General features: G+C 41.9%; 1 protein-coding gene across 14 annotated transcripts in view; it reads right to left on the reverse strand.

The window, feature by feature from the left end:
- LOC137379558 (suppressor of tumorigenicity 7 protein homolog) overlaps positions 1-25,007 on the reverse strand; it is a 231,948-nt gene that overhangs the window by 5,302 nt on the left and 201,639 nt on the right. For 8 of the 14 annotated variants that reach the window (XM_068050546.1, XM_068050543.1, XM_068050544.1 and 5 more), the window contains 4 exons: positions 21,408-21,510; positions 20,846-20,996; positions 12,746-12,838; positions 5,866-6,005 (listed from right to left, as the gene is read on the reverse strand). In XM_068050546.1, coding sequence (XP_067906647.1) covers positions 5,866-6,005; positions 12,746-12,838; positions 20,846-20,996; positions 21,408-21,510 — 487 coding nt within the window. Of the gene's footprint in view, positions 1-5,865; positions 6,006-12,745; positions 12,839-17,050; positions 18,805-18,958; positions 19,104-19,492; positions 19,917-20,845; positions 20,997-21,407; positions 21,511-25,007 lie in introns of those variants that run through there. The other 6 variants (XM_068050545.1, XR_010976857.1, XR_010976858.1 and 3 more) reach the window with 6 other exon arrangements.

A 25,007-nucleotide genomic window follows, 5' to 3' on the forward strand; every position in this document is an offset into this window, starting at 1 on the left:
GAATCTGACGTATTTTCAGATGATGTCACTGAGGGGCAACATGTAGATGAGAAGTAAGAGGGGGCTTTGGAGATTTTATAGGTAACGGTCTGGGAGTGGGAAGAGAACCCATTGTAGGTGATTCTCTGGGTACAACTGGGTAGATAAGAAATATTAAACAGCCAGACCTGAGCTGCACTTTCTGTTTTTATGTTAAACCATCCTCTAAAATGTCAAATATGGAATGTACTTTTCAATACAATACTTTTGCACATATGGATAGGCTTGGAAATCTTTGTTTCTGATTTAGCAAAACTGATCAGAAAGAAAAAAGGAAAGCCCAGATCAAAAAGAACTTGCACCTTAAGATACAAGTTCAGGCGGGATTGCTGCCTGAAGGACCTGAAGAAAGCAAGGCACCTGGAAGTCAGGAATGAAGCAAGGCTCAGATGATTTTAACAACCAGGTCTCAGCCTGTTGCCACTGAGGACCTGAGATGGGGGTGGGGTGGGGGATTAAAGCCTGGGCAAGGGAGGCCCAAGGCATTGCTGCTACTCTTGGTCCATAAGCAGACTTAACATTTTTTAAAAGAAACTTAGCTTGCTAGACCTCTTCCGGCCCTTGATCTAGCTCCCGGCAGGTTTGGCCTGGAGGGGAACCCATTGCTGTTCCGTTAATATGGCAGTCAAGCCCTGACTATATCATTGGACCTCTGGCTTTGGCTGGATATCCTTGCTGCCTGCAATTTAAAATTGCTGTCTATCAGAGTAAGGCAGGAAGCCAGTGACTAAGCCTCTGAATCCATTTTAACTGCCTCACTGTTCAGTTTCCGTAGGTGGGGGTGAGAGGGCAGCGTGTTAAAATGCCCTCCGCTGTGTCAAGAATAGAGAATGCTAAGGGCATTCAAAAAAGTAGCATTAAGAATGAGCTACAAGGTATCAGTACCTCACTGAAGCTTGAACCCATGTCACTGTGAGCCAGTATCATCTGAACTTGCCGTCTTGCTATCTATATTCAAAATAACCAGCTTGTATTATTGAGGCTTTAAACAATATCCCACTCACGAATCAGAGCTCACACCACAGACTAAGGATAACCATGGCACTCAGGTGAAAAATCCTTTGATCTGAGTTTCCTTGATCTTTCCAACTGCCCATTTGCATCCGGAAGTGGGATTTTATAAGGTCACCCTCATGTGAAAAAAATAAAAACAAAAATGAGAAAATAGCAATTAAATAGTCCAGGTTTGGCAAAAATCAGATGGTTTTGTAGTATTTCCTTCCAACATTTTTTGCACATAAGGGTGACCTAACAAAACCTTGCTTCTGCCTTAGCAAAACCGATCAGCAAGATAAGGATAAGATCAAAAGGACTTGCACCTTAAGGACACAATGTAATTCTGAATTGTTTGCTCATTCTATGTTCTAATGCCATTGATCAACAAAGGTCTTAAATCACCATTAAGACCAGGCGCAAAAACTTCAATTAAAATTAATTTTAGAAAGTGAATGTAATAATCTACATTACTGTAAAAAGGTTCATGATTTCTGTCCATTTCTATGACAGAGCTATCCCATTTCTCAAGCAGATGGTCATTTTATCACTTTGTATACTACACATGCACTAGATAGATACTTTCTTAGCAGCAGTGGCGGTGAGTCAACAGCCATCTTTCAATACTTGTCAATGTAAACTACTACTTCAGTCACACTGCTGCCAAATTAGATCTTACCTGTCTAACTCAAAAGAGACATTTGTGCTTGACACAGTTTAGTTCTACTAGAATTCATGCTACCAGCCAAGGTAAGGGTCAGAGAAAGATCAAAGAATTGTGATTTTGATATGTCTACAGTAGTCACAGGGGTCCTTTAGGCACCCACACACAAACATCATCACTTTGGAGTCAAGGGAACTTCTATCATTAGACTTATTGAGTAACACAATGGACACATACTACTCCGGACAAGAAAGTCAGAAACTATGCACCCAGGGCTCAGGTGGTTCAACGTGTTAAGGTCACAGACTTTCATGTTGTGACCTGGGTTCAGATTTTGACAAAACTTTGACATCAGAGCACAGCTGTTACCTGAGGTTGAAGTCTCTCTAAAATAAATTTGTCAGCTCAAGGTTCTCTGGCTCATATGATATGTCCATATTATTAAAATTAGAAACGTGAAAGTTCCAATAGCTCTTAGTAACAGCTCAACTTTATATTTTTTAAAGTTTCTCTCTTAACAGGCAACTTGCTGTAAGCACTTAACTCCTGTCAGTAGTATGTACAGAACTGTCATTATTGCGACACTGTGACTGACTGCCAAGAGTTGTAAACTCAATTGTTTTCCTTGCTCTGCTCACTCAATCTCAAAAAGAGGCAATGTCTTGCTTCTTCATTTACTGGACCAACTGTGAATCTCTGAAAGTCAACCTCTCTGAAAAATAGACTGAATCCCAGCACTATCTGCCATTCAACTTCAGAGCGTCCTGTTTGAAATCATGCACTCAACTGACTGAGCTACTACACTGGCAATCAACATAGGCTGGCTTTGTTTCTTTTCTTTACCATCAGTTATAAAGCATTTATTTCTGTATTATTGGGGCCTCCAAACAGTCTGACGTATTGTTGGACATTTGCATCATTGCTCCAAAAGAAAATCATTAAAAAGTGCTCTATGAGTACTGGAAGACCTTTCCAGCTTCAAAATTGGCACATATTTTCTTTTGTGCAATGTGCAAGAATGTTCAATGATCTCTACAAAATATTATGTAGAGAATCACAAGTTCTTGATCCACTCTATTACTGAAATAATTTATATATTTTTTTTGTACTGTGATGTTGAGATGTCCAGATATTTGAGCTGTAGTGCTAAAAATCTATTTGGGAAATTTACATGAAAGAATGCCATCTCTGAGAAATGTTTTTGCATTTGGACAGAAGGCTGAATTTGAAGGTTGCTTCAGTCATCTTGACTTTCTGCTTCTTGATGAACTGTGTAGTTTTTGTGATCAAAGATTCAAACATGACCCCATTCTTGACTTCTTTGACATGACAAAAGAAATGTGTAGAATTCTTATATTACTGAAGAAACTCTCTAAATTGACTTTATAATAAAACCAGGAACTAATCATGTGCAGAAAAAGAAATGAAAAAGAAAAGCGGTAAAAAATATAACTTGAGAACCATAAAGGGCTGACCAGTCTCTCAGGGGAGGGGAGTGGGGATGGGAAACAGGAGACCCACCCCAGGGGGAAATAGTCACTCTTTGGAATTTTGACCTGGGCGCCCCTTTAACTGGCATGGAGACAGGTTCCCCGGACAATTAAGGACAGCAGGTGGGCTCTTGAAGCTGGACGGCCAATTAGAGGCCTTCCAGCTTGTAAGGAACAGCAGCCTGCAATAAAGAGTAATTAACTGAGAAGGTGCTTCAACACTGAGGCACCCTTCCACCAACTTATTTAAAAAAATTTAATTATAAAAATAGAAAAAGCAGCCAGAAGACCCCAGGAATGAGGGGTGGGGAGTCCCTCTACAGATAGTCTTTGGTTGCATTCACAGCCAGGCAGGCATGGAGGCCCTGTAGGCCTGCCTGGAGCACTGGCACCCCAGCCTGCTATTGGGTGCATACCTCCAGGCAGTTAAACCGCCCCCTGTCACGTCGGAAAACTGGAGAACAATTGGAAAATCCCAGTCAACCTCCTTTCAGTGCCCTTAACAAGGCTTTTCATGAGCCTTAATGGCGACCCCCATCATGGAGGCAGGAAACTGGCATACCAGCCAGCACCAGAACTTTTGGGCCCCGTCCGCCTCCGATCCCAACCTCAGCAGGGCACAAAAAGCCAGCCCAAAGTGTCAGCCAGGGCTCGCTGGGAGCACTCTCCCTTCTGAGTGAGAAGGTTGTGAGTTCAAGCCCCAATCCAGAGACTTGACCACATACTCTAGCTGGCACTTCAATACAGTACTGAAGGAATGCTACACTGAATAATGTGTTGTGTTTTGGATGAAACCTTAAACCTAGCCCTCTCAGATGGATGTAAAAGAGGTCACACAGCACTATCTGAAGAAGAGCAGTGAAGTTCTGAACAACAACAATTTACATTTATATCGCACCTTTAACGTAGTAAAATGACTGAAGGTGCATAACAGGAGCCTTATCAAACATAATTTTGAGATATTAGGACAGATAACCAAAACCTTGGTTAAAGAGGTACATTTTAAGTAGCATATTAAAATGAAAAAAGAGAGGTAGCGAGGCAGAGAGGTTTTGGGAGGGAATTCCAGAACTTAGGGCCTAGTTGGCTGAAGGTAAGCTGCCAGTAGTGGAGATATTAAAATTGAGGAAGAGCACTAGGCCAGAATTGAAGGCATGCAGAGATTTCGGAGGGTTGTAGAACTGGAGGAGATTACAGAGATAGGAGTGAGACTATGGAGGGAATTGGAAACAAGGATCAAAATTTTAAAATTGAGGCCTTGCCATACCGGATGAGAATAGAGAGGCTGTGTGAGATGTCAAGGTCGAGTGGGTGGCTTTTAATATGGGTAGGGCAGTTTGTGCAGAGGGAGAGATTCAGGGAGGATAGGAGGGAAGTGAACTCCGAGGAGAGAGAGCATGCTGAGTTGAAGTGGATTTTGAAATAACTGAGGATGAGAAGTCACTCAATGCAGAGGCTGAGGGAGGAAAGCAGTGAAGATGTCTCAGTGGGAAACTTGGCATGGTACTTGAGTGGGCAGTAGAGAACATGGACTTTAAATGAGAGATGAGAGGGTTGGAAGAAAGTGAGATGCTAAAGGAGTAGGGAGACAGACCAAAGTGTAATTTGGTAATAAGAGCCACACCGCCACCACAGTGGCTTGAGCAGGGCAAGTGGTGGAAGGGAGGCATTATTAAGGGTGAAGGTGTCATTACACACGAACCATGTTTCTACCAAGACCATGATATCAATGCAATCATCCATAATAAACTCAGGGATGGCAAGGGCCTTACTCACAATTGAATGGATATGCTGGGGGGAAATGCAGAGGGGGGTGGTGATAGCTGCTCCTCTGGCAGAGTTCACAGAGTCAGCATTGGGAGGGGTGAGTGGGATGGGAAAGAGATTGGCAAGATTAGACTCCATTGGGCGCACTGGATGGGAAAGTCAATGTGGGAATATAATGGGGCAGTTGGGTTGCTGCTCAAAAGAGAAAGCCATGATGGGCTCTACGAGGAATGCCAAAAGAGGCACCGAGGGAAGCCAGAGGCTTATCTAAGGAGAAGTCAAGCCTGGTACAGTGGCAGGAGAGTAGGAAGAACAAGGAGTGTTAAAGGGTTTTAGGTAGGGATTTGGGTGTCCTGGCCAACAGTTCTCCCTCAACCAACACCTAAAAACAGATGTTCTAGTCATTTATTTCATTGCTGTTTGTGGTACCTTGCTGTGTACAATTTAGCTGCTGTGTTTGCCTACATTACAATAGTGATTGCACTTCAAAACCACTTCATTGGTTATAAAGTGCTTTGTGATTTCCTGAAGTCATGAAGGGGGCTATATAAATGCAAGTTCTTTCTTTCTTTCAATACATGCAAAAAAAAGGTCAACCAAAATTATAAACACAATGATGCACTGTGTTCCCAAAGTAATCTCTGACGAACAGGCAAATTGACGTCCTCCACAGGACAAACAGGTTTGAGGGGCTGAATGGCCTAGTCCTGTTCCTACTTTCAGAATATGACAAGAACAAATCTATAAATGCAATTTTTCAAATGCTTGGAATAAGATCAATATCAAGTTCTAACAAATATCTAAATATATACTGCCAAGAGCATTCAAGGAAAACATCCTTTAAGTGTGTAGAGCTGGTAATGTGTGGGAGGCTCGTGTACAATGCTATAATTAACCTGAAGAGGTACTTACAGCTTTTGCAAAGACGCCCATGAGCTCTGGAAACTGATGTGTGAGGAGGGCCAACATGGCGGTGAAGGAGCACAGGCCTGCTGTGAAGAGGATGAAGAATGGCAACTCCTTCTTGGGATACACTGAAACTTCATGAAACGCTGGATATGAACAGATAGCATCAGATAGGTAGAAAGAAAGAAACAGACAGAGAAAAGAGACAAAAAGAAACAGATGCCCAGGAACAAAGTGAAAAAACACAAAGAGAGAGAGAAAGAAACAGACAGAAACAAAGCCATAACAAGACAGGAAAGGAAGACAGATATAAAAAATACATTTTTACGAAATATTTTTGCATGCAACATGCTGTTGTAGAACCCTTCCTGTTTAAAGTTAGTCTTTTTAAGTGCAGAGAATAATAAATGGTTGTCTTTGGATCCAGACCATGCATCAAATGCAGTTTAAAAGGAAAAAAGGCAGGATCATTTTAATAAAGACCTTCAAAAAGGGATGCTGCAGCTTGGGGGTATGGTAGCACAGTGGTTATGTTACTGGACTAGTAATCCAAAGGCCTGGAGATATAAGTTCAAAACCAACCATGGCAGTTGGTACATTTAAATTCAATTGTTTAAATAAAATCTGGAATTAAAAAGCTAGTCTCAGTAATGGCAACCATGAAATTACTGGATTGTTGTAAAAACCCATCTGGTTCACTAATGTCCTTTAGGGAAGAAAATCTGCCATCCTTACCCGGTCTAGCCTATCCATGACTCCAGAGCCATAACTATGGATGCCCTCTGAAATGGCCTAGCAAGCCACTCAGTTGTATTCAAGGGCAATTAGGGATGCGCACAAATACTGGCTTTACTGGTGAGCCCACATCCTGTGAATGAATAAGAAGAATGAGGAATGGACAGAAGTGAAGTGATAGAAGAAGGGGCAAAGGGAGTTTAGGCCAAGATAAAAGCTATGGAGCTGAGAGGTTCCTTGGTGCAGAGGCTTAAGGATGCGGTGATACAATGGGGATGGTGGCGGAAGCAACAACAATTTGCATAATTCAACACCTTTAATTTGAAGAATGTCTAAAGGCACTTCATAAAGATTTATGAAAAACAGATGCCAAGCTAGGATGGGAGAGATTAGAAGGGATGACTCAAGGCTTTGCCGAAGAGATGGCATTGAATTGATTTTAAAGGAGAAGAGGAAGGGCAGATTAGGAAATGAATTCCAAAGAGTGAGATGTAGGTAGGTAGTTGAATTCTGCCAGCATTGATGAAGGGAAAAGGAATGCATAAAGGCCAGGCATGGAACACTGGAATGTTCAATGGAGAGATAGTGGAGCTGAAGGAGATTGCAAGATAGGTTGAAGTAAGGCCATGGAGAACTTAAAGAGAGGACCGGGATGTGTTGGGAGATTATATAATCATAGAACGCAGAAGGCTGCCATTCAGCTCATGTGCCTGTTCTGGCTCTTTGAAAGAGCTATCCAATTAGTCACACTCCCCTGCTCTTTCCCGATTGCCCTGCAATTTTCACCCTTTCAAGTATTTATCTAATTTCATTTTGAAAGTTACTAGATGGGGACCCCATGTAGTTCAATGAAAATAGGGGTGACGGATAAACGACACAGAAGATGTCACCCCTTCTAATCTCTCCCATACGAGCTTGGCATCTGTTTTTCATAAACCGTTATGAAGTGCCTTTAGATATTCTTCAAATTAAAGCTGCTGAACAATTAGGGAATATGGAATATTTGGCGAGGATTTTGAAGGGCTGTAGGCCGACATAGATAGCGGATGGTCAGATAACAATGCAGAAGATGTGAAGCAATTCGTTTCAGAAGCAAAACAGGGCAAGGAAATACAAAATGGTAAAATTCTACATGGACTGGAGGGCCAGAGTGAACTTGACATATAGGTAGATATGGCATTAAAGTCAACATGTGTAGATAATGCCATAAGAAGACAAACAATAGCCTTCATTTTGTATCAAGAGATGTAGAATGTAAATCCAAGGAGGTAATGTTGAACTTGAATAAGAACTGAGCTTAGACCATTGTTTGGAGAGCACTCTTGAGAGGGCAGGGTGAACAGCCAGCAGTCGTGGACCACATTGGTACCAACGACATAGTTAGGAAGAGGGATGTGGTCCTGCAGAAAGAGTTTATTGAGCTAGGTTAAAAAAATAGCAAGCAGGACCTCAAAAGTAGTAATCTCCAGATGACTCCCAGTACCACGTACGAGTATAGAAATAGGAGGGTAGCGCAGATGAATGCGTGGCTGGAAATATGGTGCAGGAAGGAGGGCTTTAGATTCCTGGGACATTGGGACCAGTTCTGGAGAAGGTGGGATCTGTACAGGCCGGACAGGTTGCATCTGAAGAGGTGGGACAAATTTCCTTGTGGGGCGATTTGCTAGTGCTTTTGGGGAGGATTTAAACTAACATGGCAGGGGTGTGGGAACCAGGAGGAAATATCAGAGAGGAATACCAAGGTTCACAGAATACTGGGAAAGATAGATAGCACGAGAGTAGACAATAGTAAGTTATTAGGTGGGGTCAGAGTAAGGGAGAAAGTGATAAAGTCTAAATCAAGGTTAATGTGCATGTATGTGAATGCATGGAGTATTGTTAATAAGATTGGTGACTTACAGACGCAAATTACCATGTGGAAATATGATGTTGTGGCTATAATAGAGACCTGGCTCAAAGAAAGGAAAGACTGGGTATTGAATATTCCTGGATACAAGATGTTTAGGAAAGATAGGAAAGGGAAAAAGGGGGGAGGGGTGACAGTATTGATTAAGGACAGCATTGCAATACTGGAGAAAAAGAATGCCCCAGAGGGGTTGAGGACAGAATCAATTTGGCTAGAGCTAAGGAACAAAAAAGGTGCAGTTAGATTGCTCGGTGTTGTCTATAGTAAAGGTCTGCAAAGGAAACCCAACTGAGCCCGAATGCCGGACCCAGAAGTGCGACCCGACCCGAACCTGACACATGTCGATGGGTCCCATCGGGGTCGGGTCGGGTAGCAGGCCTGTACATCAGTACATGGGTAAAGGCCTGCTACCCGACCTGACCCCGACGGGACCCGACGAAGTGTCCGGCTCGGGTCGGGTCGGACTTCTGGGTCCAGCATTCAAGCTCGGTCGGGTTTCCTTTGCAGACCTTCACCTCACATATAAGGCTATCCAACAGGGCATTGCAGTGCTTTAGTCTGTAGGCCACCAACTAGTGGGAAGGACGTGGAGGAATAACTTTGCAAGGAAATTACAGAGTGGTGCAAAAATTATTGGGTAGTTATAATGGGAGACTTTACTTATCCAAACACAGACTGGGATAGTAGTAGTAAAAAGGACAGTGAGGGGCAAGAGTTCCTAGCGTGTGTTCTGGAAAATTTTCTACTGCACTTTGTTTCCAGTCCAACGAGAAAGGAGGCACTGCTCGACCTGGTTCCTGGGAATGAGTTGGGCCAAGTGGATCAAGTATCAGTCAGAGATCATTCAGGGGACAGTGATTATTGTATTATAAGGTTTAGGCTGACTATGGAAAAGGACAAAGAACAATCCAGAGTAAGAATAATTAACTGGGGGAAAGCCAACTTCAATGGGTTAAGAATAGAACTAGAGCAAATAAGTTGGAGTCAAAAGCTGGCAGGCAAAATAGTAGCTGAACAATGGATTGCCTTCAAAGAAGAGATAGTTTTGATAGTCAAGGTATGTTCCCTCGAAGGGGAAAGGTAGGGTAAACAAATCCAGAGCTCCCTGGATGACAGAAGAGGTAGAGATTAAGATAAAGAAGAAAAAGTGTGCTTATGACAGATGCCAGGTAGAAAATACTATTGAGAACCAGGCTGAATATAGAAGGTCCAGAGAGGAAGTGTAAAAGCAAATAAGAGAAGCAGAGAGCATGAAAAGAGACTGGCAGCTAAATAGTATAAATACTATAAATAGTAAAAGGGAGGTAATAGGAGGGGTTGGACTGATTAGGGGCCAGAAAGAGGATTTACGCATGGAGACAGAGGGCATAACTGAGGTATTAAATGAATACTTTGCATCTGTCTTTACCAAGGAAGAAGATGCAACCCAGGCAATGGTGAAAGAGGAAGTAATTCAGACACGAGAAGGGTTTAAAATTGCTAAGGAGGATGTATTAGATAGGGTGTCTGTACTTAGAGTGGATAAAGCAGTGGATTGGATGAATTGGATGAGATGCATCCAAGGATAGTGAGGGTGGAAATCGCAGAGGAACTGCCATAATTTTTCAGTCTTTGGGGGTGGTGCCAGAGGACTGGAGAATTGCAAACGTTACAGCCTTGTTCAAAAAATGGTGTAAAGATAAGCCCAGCAACTATAGGCCTGTCAGTTTAACTTCGGTGGTGGAGAAACTTCTAGAAAAAATCATTTGGGACAAAATTAATAGTCACATGGACAAATGCGGGTTAATTATGTAAGGGCATTGGACAGAGTGCCAAAAATACAGCATGGATTTCTTAAGGGAAAATCATGTTTGACTAACTTGCTGGAGTTTTTTGAGGAGGTAACAGAAAGGGTTGATGAGGGCAGTGCAGTTGAAGTGGTGTACATGGACTTTCAAAAGGTTTTTAATACAGTGCCACACAACAGACTTGTGAGCAAAGTTATAGCTGATGGAATAAAAGGTATGGAAGCACCATGAATACGGAATTGGCTGAGTGACAGGAAACAAACAGTAGTGGTTAATGGATGTTTTTCGGGCTGGAGGAATGTTTGTAGTGGAGTTTCCCAGGGGTCAGTGTTGGGACCCTTGCTTTTCCTGATATATATTAATGACCTGACCTTAGTGGACAGGGTACAATTTCAAAGTTTGCGGATGATATGAAACTTGGAAGCATTGTGAACTGTGAGGAGGATGGTGTTGAACTTCAAAAGGACATAGACAAGTTGGTGGAATGGGCAGATAGGTGGCAGATGAAGTTCAATGCAGAGAAATGTGAAGCAATTCATTTTGGTAGGAAGAACATGGAGAGACAATATAAAATAAAGGGTACAATTCTAAAGGGGGCACAGGAGCAGAGGGACCAGAGTGTATATGTGCATAAGTCATTGAAGGTGGCAGGACAGGTTGAAAGCATGGTTAATAAAGCATACAGTATCCTGGGCTTTATTATTAGGGGCATAGAGTACAAGAGCAAGGAAGTTGTGTTGAACTTATATAAGACACTAGTTCAGCCTCAGCTAGAGTACTGCATCCATTTCTGGACGTTGCACTTTAGGAAAGATGTGAGGGCATTGGACAGAGTGCCAAAAAGATTCACGAGAATGGTTCCAGGGATGAAGAACTTCAGATCTGAAGATAGATTGGAGAAGTTGGGACTGTATGCCTTGGAGAAGAAAAGGCTGAGAGGTAACTTGACAGAGGTATTCAAAATCATGAAGGGTCTGCACAGAGTAGATAGAGAGAAACTGTTCCCACTCGTAAAAAGGATCGAGAACGAGAGGGCACGAATTTAAAGTAATGGTTAAGAGAAGCAAAAGTGACATGTGGAAAAAGTTTTTCACACAGCGAGTGGTTAAGATCTGTAATGCTCTGTTTGAGATTGCGGTGGGGCAGGTTCAATTGAAGCATCCAAAAGGGAATTAGACTCATATGAAAAGGAAGAATGTGCAGGGTTAGAGAGAGAAGGCGGGGAAATGGCACTAAGTGAATTGCTTATTCGGAGAGCTGGTGCAGACACGATGGGCTGAATGGCCTCCTTCTGCGCTGCAACAATTCTGTGATTCTGTGGTATAATTATGTGCCATTTTGGGCCTCCGCTAATAGAATGAATATGAAAGCAACTGAACAAATACAGTGTGGATTCATTAGGATGCTACCAGGGATGAGGAGTTACAGTTATGAGGAAAATCTTAAAAAGTTAAATCTTTGATCAAGAGGTTAAAGGATGATTCCATAGATGTCTTAAAGATTATGAACGGTTATGATAAGGTAAACAGTGATAGATTGTTGCTACTGCTTGGAAAATGGGAAGCGGAGGACATAAAATTTTAGATAATCGCAAAATGACTTATCAGGGAGATTTTTTAAATAGTTTTACAAAGAGGATGGTTATAATATGCAATTTTTTTATTTGTTCGTGGGATGTGGGCGTCACTGGCTAGGCCAGCATTTATTGCCCATCCCTAATTACCCTTGATCTGAGTGGCTTGCTAGGCCATTTCACAGGGCACGCTAAGAATTAACCACACTGCTGTGCGTCTGGAGTCACATATAGGCCAGACCTTGTAAGGATGGCAGATTTCCTTCCCGAAAGGGCATTAGTGAATCAGATGGGTCTTTACAACAACTGACATGGTTTCATGGTCACCATTAGACTAGCTTTTTAAAAAGAATTCCAGTTTTATTAATTGAATTCAAATTTCACCATCTGCCATGGTGGGATTCAAGCCCATGTCCCCAGAGCACTAGCTTGGGCCTCTGGATTATTAGTCCAGTGACATTATCACTGCACCACCGCCTCCCCGATAATTCCATAAATCATTGTTGAAGTAGAATCTATATATTATTTGAGAATGGAATTAGATAACTGCTTTAAAAATATTAAATGGATTGGAAAGTGAGCAGGAGGATGGGATTAAGGCTAGATGGTGCAGAATTAATAGGGAGAATGGCCTGTTTATATGCTATAACAACCAACTGTACAACATAGATTCTGGGTCTCCATTTATTCTTTAAATGTTATGTCTACACACAAAGCTAACGTCTGCCAGAAACAAACCTGATATAATGAAGAATGGGTTAACCCTTTGTTTAACAGGTAAACAGGTTCATGCAAATTCCAAACAGGAATTTAGAAATAACTAACTGAACTATGTTATGAGAAATTTCTCAGTAAACATAAAGGTGGTTTTCTTCATTAACTTACATGGCAGCAGTTCTCTGTCTGCAGTCTCTGTGCAGATTGGATATGGATAAAAAAGATGACCTTTTTCCAAGGGATAAGGGATCATTCGGAAAGCTGAGGAAAGAATGTTTTATTCCATCATTGCAAGTTTTAAACATTAACTAAATTATATAGGGCCTTAAAAAAATCCCCAGTATAATGAATGAAGTTCCCTTGCTGAGCAAATATTTATAATTCCTTGAGATATCAAAAACTACAAATGAAGGAAAGTATGTGGGATATTTAAAAGGCACCTCTTATTGTTTGGACTTTAGACCTGCTACCTGAACTGCATTCACCGAGTTAAAATTTTAACATACGCTTCATGTTTTTAAATTCAAAACTAGTTACATGTTTTAACTTAATATTTTCTGAGGATAATTTATTTTGATGGCTTGATCTACGCAATTAAATAGTTTGAGTTCAGTAGCTGAGTGCTTTTGAGGAGCTCAATTTTCTGATCTTTGCTATCATATAGTTTTTCTAAATAGAGTGCATTTGTTGTTTCTATTCACAAAATTGATAATTTGAAAACCAATTTTAAAAGCAGAGCTAAAAGAATTGTATTGAGGAACACACTTGCATGTTTACTGTCTGGCTCACCATTGAAATGCACTGAGCAGCGTGAAGTTGCTGTACTTGCTTGGTGGATACAAATTAAACTCCTCACAGAAAGTTACAGCTGTACTGATGTGGAGGAAGCTTGTTTTGGAGCTATTTAAAGTCTCTGCATATTTAATTAAACTGGGATTAGCTGTTGTAGATTCTGTTTCATGATGCGCTAATTGTTAATTACTGCCAATAAATCTTCTTGTTGTTTTGACAGTAAGTTTGCAGAATAAAGAAGAACCACTTATACAACCAACTGAGCAACTGGTGGTTATGTGACCAGCTCAGGCCTAAGATTGAGTTGGTGGCTGGACTGAATTCGGTAAAGTCAGAAAGTAACTAACAGTTTGTTCATAGCATCAAGCAGAGCAGCAGCAGTTAACTGAATGGATTTATGATCAGAAATATTACTTCGACTATAGGTTCACGGAAAGGAAATTAGCTTCTCTGAACTTTTCTAGACTAAACTGTGTTTTGGTTAAAAAAAACTTCTCCAGAGATTATCTGGATCTAGTCTTCATTGAGTTTTGTGCCCTAAAACACAATTTACAATGCCACCAAGTGGCTAACAGGGGAAAATCAATATCTTTCAGCTTGAGGCATTTTTAGGAGAAGACACTAAAGCCCTGCATTTGAGATATTGGCAAAATTGGGCCTATGCTCAGCCACTGCATGGGGATGCCCGCATCTGCAATTAGAGAGGGTTTGCTTCCTTGAACTTTGCAAGGCAAAGCCTCCACTTTATCTGAATAATCAATCTACTGCTTATGGAATTTAAGAGCAGAAAATCTGGTACGGAAGGTGGATGGATAGAAGTGGCAAAACTGAACAAGCCAGCAGCTAATCAAGAACTGTTCCTGGTGTTTAAAAGGCAGTGACCTCCAGTTCTTCTACTGAAAGCTGATGAGAGCAGCAGTAAAGTGTTGGCTGGCAAACTAAAGGCTTCAGCAAAAAGGCAAAAGTACACAGGAAAGGTAAAGTATGCAAGATGTTCAATACCAAAACAAACTCAAACACCAGCAACCTTACTTTGCTTAGTTGTCATGTGCCCATTTTATACAGGCAAGGAACACAATGGGGTGGAGCCTCACCCAAAGTTACTGAATTCAGCATAGAACCTTATTAATATAACAAAGTGACTCCTGACAACGCAGCCCAGAGCCGATGTTATCAGAGTGCTCCCAGCTTTGCACATGTGCAGAACAGATTCCTGCTGTCAGTGTGGTGACATGCGCAGCCTACGTCAGCACCCAGCCTGCCAGGATTAATTCATGCATGTGCGCGAAAACGTCATTGCGTACTGCAACGTCTGCTCGCCGCTCACTCCCCACCTCACCACTTCTCCTCCCTCGGCCACTAGCTCCTTGCTTCACCCCTCCACCTACCTGTGGGCCGCTCGCTTCCCGCCTCGCCACTTCTCCCCCCCCCTTGGCCACTCGGTCCCTGCTTCACCCCTCCACCTACTTGTAGGCCACTCGCTTCCTGCCTCGCCGCATCTCCTCCCTTGACCGCTCATTCTCCACTTCGTCCCTGCACCTAACTTTGGACCACTCACTCATGGCCTCGCCACTTCCTCCCTTCTCCTCTGCTCCCTCCCGCTTCTGGTCCCCACTCCTTCCTGCAATCGCCACCTTTCTTCTCCGCAATGGGGAAGAGGAGGAGAGAGAGAGTGATAAGATGGGGAGGAGAGGGAGACTTTGGGTTTCATTTGTTTTAGTTTTTGTGATAAATTGAGCAGCGCCATCTTTACTACTGGCAACTGCTGAAAATGTCACAGACAGTGACGTTTCAGTGCATGAGGCTGCATTTGCGCATGTGCAAGTACTGCGCCACCTAGTGGTTGTGTTGTCAGCAAACGTAGCCTTATATAAATATTTCACTTGAATCAATTTTCTCGTCTCAAAATCAAGCGTTGCAAAATTCAGCAGGTAGGGTGTACAAAGTCAGGGGCCTCACTTTCTGACCTGGGCCTGCCATCAGTGAAGCTCAGGGGCATAGGAGAAGATTAGTAAAATTTATCCTCAGTGCCCGTTTCAAAGCTAAAACTAAGATTAGTAATGTCTCTCAGACCCCGCATTTGATATTCATTACTTGGTTGCCTTTTAACTGTAGCAATTATATTCTGAAGGCAGATCATATATTTACTGCCTCTATTAATAGCATGCTTTGCATTTAAGCACAGTGACATAGCACATTGGAACATCAATGTACCACGCAGTTGTAGTGGTGGATATGAATTTAATTCCCCATCATGCAGGTTCCAGTTCAGAATGGCACTGGAGAAAGCTTGGGAGCAGATAATGCATAGGCTATAGAGTAAATCAGAGTTCAAATATTCGCAAGTGTCTTTATATTGATGGTGCACTTTACAACAAAAAAACTGAGGACTGAAAATAAATATATGGGCTACCAGTCCAGACCAAAAAAAGTTATAGTGTAATTAAGAACCTTTACCAAATTTAAAGATTTTTGCCAAAATATCTTAAAAAGTTTAAGTTCCTCAAAAATCAGAATTCAGTTTTTGAAAAAAGATTTACAACAAATTGCAGATCAGAAACCCTTTTAAGAAATAAAAAGAAAAAAAACTGTATCTGCTGGAAAGTTGAAATAAAGAATGCTAGAAATATACAACAGATGTACCAACATATTAAATGACTTTATCCAAAACGCTAAAAAAACTAACCTTTTCTTCCAGTACATTATTTTATTTCACAAGTTCTTCTAACTTGATTTTTTTAATATCCAAAAAAAAAATTGACAACTTTGAACATTTTAAAACATGAAATCTGATTGCGGGCATACAAAGTACCGTTGCAGCATTTTCCAGACAGAACACACATGATTTTATAAAATCTGAGCAGTTTTACTCATCTTTAGTACTCTCCATCAGCCAAAGGAGAATGTCTGATGGAGACAAATGTGAGGAATAAATTAAAACTAGAAAGTGTAAAATTGCTCTGTGTGCTCAAACTAACATATGTGCATTAACAAAACGCAAGAATGCTTTTTTTCATAGTCCCAAAATACCTTTCGGGACTGAAGTGGATTAATAGGCATCGATGCCCAAAGTCATATTCTTTAGTTTGCTGAACAACTATTAAAAAAAAACATGCAGAAGAATGTGGACTGGACGACAACATACTTGCCTTCTTGCCACATTGTGTTAATAATTACATAAAATTACACAGAATTTTACAGCACTGAAATAGGCCATTTGTCCCAGCATGTCCATGCTGGTGTTTATGCTCCAATCAGCCTTCTCCCCTTTACCCTATCAATAACTCCTTCTATTCCTTTTGCCTCATTTACTTATCAAGCTTCCCCTTAAACGCATCTATGCTATTCGTCTCAACCACTCCATGTGGTAGTCAGTTCCACATTCTCACCACTCTCTGAGAAAAGAAATGTGAAGACAATTATAATAGTGGGGAGATGTTAAGGCTATGGGAGAGCTGGCAAAGGTTTAACATGGAGTAGAAGAGATATTTTAAAGAGCAATTTAACTACTTTAGCCCACATGGGTGCATTAGCAAGTCTCAATTTGCTCGACATGTAGGTGGCGAAGAGGAAGACAAAGGCAGTTCAAGTTCATAGGAAGAGAATAACCAAATCCACTACTATTCAAGGAAACAATGCTTGAGGAGGCTATTCCTCACCAAGAAATCTATTAACTGTGTAATTTCATGCAACTAAGGAGCAACAAAATGGCAAAGCATTGCTCGCAATAGTAAAAGCGATAATGGGTATTAACTATTTTGCCACAGGCACCTTCTATGCCTTGAAGGGGATACAGTAGGAATCAGGTTACAGTTCACCACTGCATTATGCAGGCCACTGATGTCCTGGTTTGATAAACTGCTGAATATATTAAAATCTGTGCTGGTTTTCAGCAGGAAGGACTTTTTCACAAAGTGTGGTGCTCCCAAACCTTAGGACTCCACTCATGCAGCATCCTATGGTGTTCATTAACAGAAAAAAAACTTGCTGAACATTCAAATTGTCTGCAATCACCAAAGAATTATGCATACAAATGGAGTTTCCAATGATTCCCATAACTTATGGAAATCACATGTTCTTCAGGGTGAAGACAAATTGCACAGTTGGCTTCTCAGTGATATGGATTACCTGTTCAAAACATGGTTTGTGACATGACATGAAGCCCCCACATCCCCGAGCAACAGATATTCATGATGAAAGTGTCAACAGTCATATTATCATTAAGCAGATATTTGCTCAAACATTGGCTTTGAGTGGACCAAATGCCCTGGGCAGTGTTGGCAGAGTAATCGTCGTGCATTGTTTGCTGCTCAGCATAGCCATCAAAAGAGGCATATGATGTTTCTTGAAGACAGGAAGCCATAAGCTATGGCATAAGAAGAGGAGAAATTGCCAGAGTTCAGCAGTCACTTCAGCTCTTTTCTTAAGGGTTGTCTCTATGTTTCTTCAAACTTTATCTTTTATGAAAATCCATTCCTCAAAATTACTGGTAACATGAAAACTGTTAAACAATGATTTAAGTTTAAGGTGATGAGTTGTGTCTTCAATGAACATTATAATGAAGGCGTATTGAACAACTGCATCATGGTATATATAAGATTCAGTGTGGAGGCTTCCTGTAAGGTCTGCTGTGGATCCATTTATGATTCCTCTTACCTTGACATGCAACAGACACGATGGTGCCAGGAATAACCTTTCCTGTTTGGGCCCCAAAGGCTGGTTTGCTTTCAGGAATTTTTCCTGTTCCTTTTCTGGAAGCAGCAAACGACAGACTGTCAGCAACTTGAGAACTAAATGCATGCATCTGTGCTTCTAATCACACGTGCCCCACTGGAGGTCGAGACCTCAGAGCGTTACATTGTCCGAATCCCTCAGTCACATTTCTTTCAAATATGTTTCATTAAAGCAGTTATCAGGTCATGGTATAGAGACCTCAATACCTTGGCATCATTAGCGAGGGTATTTCTGAGAGATGCTCCAACTGTGCTTGCGACCTACATAACTGAGATCTTCCATCATTGCCATTGTTGCTGAATGTTGCAAATGGCAGCAAGCAGAACAATCAACTCTTGCTCCATCACAATGTGCAACTGATTAGTAGAATTGTAGGTATATCAAACCAACTTGCAACATGGTGTACAAGGAGACGAGTGACTGTTACATCCATTCATGCTTGTGGCTATTTTACAGCTGCCCCTTGAGACTGGAATTACCAAGGAGCTCAACAGAGTTTGTGGTGATGCTATATCTCTACTTAGTATTGGCCAGGCCATTTTTAGCACCACTTCTGCCTCTTCCACACCCACAAGAAATAGTTCACCCTGTGCTTCGTCATCTAAGTGAGTAAAACCTTCCCAAGTGAAGTGTATCTGGACAAGTGCATGCTTGACGTGGTGATGGTACTGAGCTGCGCTGCTCCTGGCATCCTAGTATATCTGTAAGAAGAATAAAAGGATACATAAGAAGCTAATGTGCATTGTTAGGCAAGTTGTTGCTGCACAAACAGTATGTGGCACCTTTTCACACTGCAACACACTCACTGCTTCATGTTTGCACAGAGAAGATACATACATTTTTAAATATACAAACCAGGAGCATCTGCCACTCCTCCAACATGTGCATAATCCATGCTGTGTACAGCTTCCTAGTTAATAATAGCATTGTCGAAGGGGATGAAAAGTTTAAACCGTTGAAACTTGCGACCCATCTGTGCTCTGTGCTTTCTGTTTAATTTCTGTAAAGAGAAGATATATAGGAATTAAATTATTGAATATTCTGCTCTGTATGCTCTAGGGAGCAGCAGTTTTATGGCCTTATGTGTAGCTCATTTGAATGTGAAATATCTTATCAACAAAAAGATTGAGAGATTATTTGAGTGCACCATAATTGTCAGCAGTATGCAGGAAATATAATCAATTCCAATCTTTCTCTGCTGTATCATTCCGGGTTCTTTTTCAACCATGTTTATTGCTTCCCTTTGCAATGCATTTGCAGTTGGTTATTTTTTCATTTGGGTTTCACATACAATGGCAGTGAAGCAAATTTGTATCACATTTTTAACTTTGATTGTTGTCAGTAGCTACCAGTAGACAACATTTATTCACATTCATTCTAATTTCTCACCTTGCCACTTTTCTTCGAGTCTGACACCTTCTTCCGGACATCCTTCCAAACTTTCCTCATTTGTGACGTAATAACCTCCTGTGTGAAGAACTCCCACACTTGCTTTGTCTTTTAAGCATTGATAGATTACTCCTCTACTCTGTAGAAAGCACGTCAATGCTTTCAGGGTTGTCTACTATGATCTGCAGATTTGGATACGTAAATTTCGTTTTACGCCTTCTGTACTCTTCATCCATTTCCTAGAGAAATTGTCTCTGTCATTACTGAACTGGCATGGCCCGAATAAACTATTTATGTTGGCTAAGCCACTGGGCAAGTTGAGCAGCATCTTTGCCCATGTTTTCCAACTGGCCAGTCAGCTGGGTATTTGTTTATAGCTCCATAATGCACCCAAGCTTCTAGAAGAACACAAAACTGGACGTTCCTGTGAGTGCATTAAGAAAAATGGGCAAAAATATTACCTCCCATTTAATGCATTCTGTAGTTAAGAGCAATTTCACCTCCGAGGGAAACAAACCCTTAGTCAACTTAAAGGAAATATCTTGTATCTAATCCTGCAAGATGAATTACAGGTAATCAGAAATATTTTCAGCAATATCCCAGACTGCGCAACGATGACAGTGTACTACATTGTACTTCACTCTTGGTAGCATTCTCTCCTCAAAGTCAGAAGGTTGTGGGTTCAAGTCCCACTCCAGAGACTTGAGCACGGAATTTTGGCTGAGAAACAAGTGTAGTACTGATGTAGCACTGCTCTGTCAGAGGTGCCGTCTTTCGTAGATGTTAAACTGAGATTCCGGCTGCTCTCTCAGGTAGACCTAAGAGATCCTATGGCACTATTTTGAAAATGAGAAGGGGAGTTCTACCCAGTATCCTGGCCAATATTTAACTTTCCACCAACATTACTAAAAAGAGATTATTTGTCATTATTTCATTACTGTTTGTGGGATCTTGCTGTGTGCAAATTGACTGCCACTTTTCCTACATCACAACAGTGACTTCAGAAGTACTTCATTAGCTGCAAAGCGCTTTGGGAAATCCTGAGGTTGTGAAAGGCACTATATAAATGCAAATCAGTCTTTCTTTCTTCAAAGCAATGCAATTTCATGGAAATGCTGGGGACATTTTCAAAGGCAACAATTGATTTCCAATGTATTTCACTTAACAGGAGCAATCTGATAAATTGGAGAATTTCATTTATCCCAATTAGTAGATTTTGAACTTGTGGTGGTTGTCATGACTGTGGTAATAACTGTGGTAATTAAACTGGGGAAGGAATACATTACAGAACTAATGAAGTACACTGGAGTGGGACTAAATAACTCAGATAACCAACTGCTAAAAAACACTTACTTCCCTCCCAGGTACAATGTAATAGGTTGAGAGCTCCTTCTACCCGTTTCCAGTGTTGAAGATGGAAGAATGCATATGCTATTGCTTCACTGTCTCCTCTCTTCAAAATATGTTCTGGTGGCAGTATTAAACTTTTCATTTCTAATAAATACTAAAAAAAAAAGAAAAAAAGTAATTTTTACAAAAGACACTGTTGGAAGACCATGGATTGTAAATACAGTGACTCACATTTCAAATCTGATCGTGTTTCACATGAAATAATTTTTGTCTTGCAAACTGACTAAATAGCCTATCTCTCTTCAACTTGTCAGGCATCAAGTGTTTAATAGCACTATTTAAGAATTAATTTAACTTTCAGTTTTCGACAGACATGTCAGTCACAGAGATTTCCCTCACTGCCTTCCACTTCCCCACAATTAGAAACAAATCCTATTCAATGACTTCTCTATTGATGCATTGTAAGAGATTACAAGCCAATTATATTTCACAGAAACATTACAATTAGCATTTCCAAACAAAGCTATTAGCTTGCAAGCTAATGGAGAAAAGAGCAACCACTCACTTTGGGTACATGTGGGTTAAATTCTACTGCCCTGTGTATTGCTTCTACAGCATTCATCTCTGCAGTACTCAGCCCTCGCCTGGAGGCAGCCTCTGGTGAGAATCTACAACAACAGCAAAACCGTTCATCACAATTTACATTATGAAACCACACGGCTCTGTGAACCACTGAAGAACATACATGACAACACACAGGGCTCCTGCAAATCTAGTAACACTGTACATCTCATTGCACCGTCTGGTTTTGCTTAACCCTCACAGAAATCTAAAAAGTATCAAGAGACACTGTTGTAGCGAAACAATATATTAAAGGCTAATTTTTAGTTTGACATGGTCAGCAAACTGATGGTAGCGGATCAGTGGCCCGCTCTACAGCCTGTCTAATTTTCCTTTCCATTCACTTGTGACTTTATCTTCTGTTTTTCTCTCTCTCCCTTGTTTTGATTAGTCCTATAAAGGGCCATTCGGCCTTACTTTGCCAGTTCTGAGGGAAGGTCTCCACTTGAACCGTTAATCTATCAGATGGTTTATGTTTAGAATAAATAATGGATTCTTGGGACAGACTAATGAGTGTAATCTCATTCTCAGGTTCAGATGACGTCATAAACCATGAGCACAAGATTGAATGAGTTTCAGTCCTTTATTGGACAATGAGATGAGATTATAGTTTTGTAACCACTCCTATATCTGTTGAATGTCCTTCACTTGTTTGGAGTGAAACATACTCATATTGGTAATAAATGGACGCAGGGAGTGCGATGCAGGGTTAACCCGCCTCCATTGCTTCTGATGTAGGCAACACTCCTATCTGCTGCCTTCTAATTAACATGATTGTAGTGTGCAGCTAATGCTAACTGCGCTGTTGAGTAGCTGCATGCCTCAACAGGGGGCCCAAAATCATGAGAGGCTGGCACCAGTTAAAGCCAGCCTACATCTCTTAAAGAGGAGGTGCATTGTGGCTGTAGCAGGTCTTGGAAGGCATTCTAGAACTGATTCTGACCTGGGAAAGACACAAGAATTACACAACATGTGAAAGAGCGGGCTGCAAGTTTTTCTGACGCCGCTCTGAAGGCCTTCGTCAAGGAGGTGCAGAGGAGGAGAGATGCGCTCTTCCATCAAGGGGCCAGAAGGTGCTTCAGACAAACTCTCAAACGGTAGTGAGACTAGTTAGCCATGGTGGTCAATTCCAGGAGTCAAACCCAAGGACCTGGATGCAGTGCTGCAAAAAATTCAATGGCCTCACTCAAGTGGTCAAGGTCAGTGAATCATCTTCAAATGTTATATCCCACTAACTGCCCCCCTAGCCTCACACACTGCCCAATGCACCACACCCCCCATCACTTACCTACCAACAATCTCTATCAATTACGACTCATATCTAACAGCTTCACCTCACCCTCACACACTTAGCACTACTGCAAGCCTGCGCCCACATCTCACAGCCTGCACACACTGCCAGCCATTCAGTCATGACAGTCACATCACCCAAACAGATTGCACCACAATCACTGATACACTTGCCTCTTTCTTGCAGGACAAGGTGACACACAACCAAAGGCAGCAAGATCTAACCAGCAAGGGACAGGCGCATCTGCATGTCATTACCTCTATGGAGGAGACAGTGCTGACCATCATTGGAACGGCCATGGATGAGGCTATGGCCAGAGGTGGAGTTGAAATGATAGAAGATTACATAATATTCATACCTAATCTTTCTCACATCCATTGTTAATTGTATATTAATTGTGCTTAATTGTATTCAGTTGGTGGGTATTAACTAGGGATTTACTTGTGCTCCTATATATAGGAGCAGACTGAAACCATGCTTGTTGGGTTTAGAGGTGCATGTTCGTAATGTGTATCTCTGCAGATAAAAGCTTATGCAGTGTGTAAAGATTAGGCTCCAATTCTAGCTTCCAGCACCTGGCTATCTCGAGTACAACACCTACATCCCCCCTCATCCCACAATCTCTTCTGAATTAGAAGCTGCAGATGGTGTAAGTATGCATCTTGTACTCACCCCCCCACTCCCCCACCCATGTGACTTTCTCTGTTCAGAAACCAAAGCGCAACCTGGCCAGGCAACGGTAGAACAGAAACAGGTGGAAGAGCAAGGAGACAGAGATGAAGAAGAAACACTGTCACTGAATCTCACACTTGGCAGCCACCAGCTCAGTTATCAACTAAGTGTGTACTTTAGAGAACAGCATAACGGTGGGATAGGCACATAATGAGACTCCAGGCACCATTGGTCTACAGCCAGGATAGGGGAAAAGGGTAGTGCAGATACCAGACTGCCAGAGGGTGAGATTGCACACAAGTTCTGCTATAAAGGACTCAAATGAGCACTTTGATGAGGCAGACTACAAAGAAGGCTGGTAGATATGCACAATGCAATGCTTGGTGGATTGGCAGGCCCGCCAGAAAGTCTGCCTGTAATGTCAGGGAGCATGGCAGAGTCCTACTTCAACTCTGCACAAGGCTTTGTACAGAGCTTGGAGTCAATCCTTTCCAACATGGAAGTGTTGGCCAGCTCCATGAGTACACTTGTAGATCCTACCACGATGCAGCTTATAATGGCCAATGTCTCAGATTCCAGTGCAGCACAAGCAGAAGGCACCCAACATCTGGGTGCTGCAGTGGAAGTTCACACTCCTGTGATGCAAGGTCAGCTTGCTGCCACGCAAGCTCAGACTGCTATCATCATGGCAGCGGACACCAGTGTTCAAAGGGGCTTTCAGGGTGTCACAGCAGACCAGCAATCTGTCCTCCAACAAATTACTAGGATTGCTGATGCATCGCCCCAGAGGAGTGGCTGCAGCTCCGAACCTACTGTCCACTCTGAGGATGACAGTATTCATCCTCCCACCACTGTCACGCTGCTAGTGCCCTTGCTGTTGCCTAGAAACCAACCAGCCCAGGCTGAGATGGTGCAGCCCCAGGCCATCTGCAGTCTCCTCCACTGAAAGTCAGCAGCCTTCAACCACCCATGCTGCAACTACTGCATATGAGCACTAGGAAAGGCACATGGAAGACACTAAGGGAATGTACAAGGGTGACTAGTTGACATTTGTATGCAATATTGGATGTTTTTGATTTATAAACTTGGTTTGGAATACTTATGTTGTTTTTTATTTTTACATTGTGGTCAAGCGGATGCAGTAAAATTCAGTGACAGCGGGAAGGTAGGTGTGGGACTGTTGGTGAATGGGAAATTGGGGTTGCGTTTGTTGGTAGTGCAGCTGGCTGAGTTCTTCATGGACAGCTCAGTCAGAAAGGGCCTGATTAGATTGCTGCCTCTCTCCCTTTTCTACCTTCTCCTCCTGTTCCTCAGCTGCTTGCCGTATAGCTGGTGGCAAGGGCTGCGCCTTCATTATGGTGAGACTGTGCTGCATATAGCAGACCACCAGAAATCTTGACAGTTACTCTACTGAGCACTGCAGGACTCCTCAAGATAGGTCCAGGCAGTGGAAGTGTTGTTTCAGCACACCAATATTCTGCTCTCATCTCATGTGGCAGTACGGCTTCATTGTATTCAAGCTGCATACATGTGCCTGGGTTAGGTGTGAGAATCATCAGCCATGTGATCAACCCTCTGGGT

The sequence above is a fragment of the Heterodontus francisci genome, chromosome 18 (assembly GCF_036365525.1).
Source record: "Heterodontus francisci isolate sHetFra1 chromosome 18, sHetFra1.hap1, whole genome shotgun sequence".
Classification (NCBI taxonomy): Eukaryota; Metazoa; Chordata; class Chondrichthyes; order Heterodontiformes; family Heterodontidae; genus Heterodontus; species Heterodontus francisci.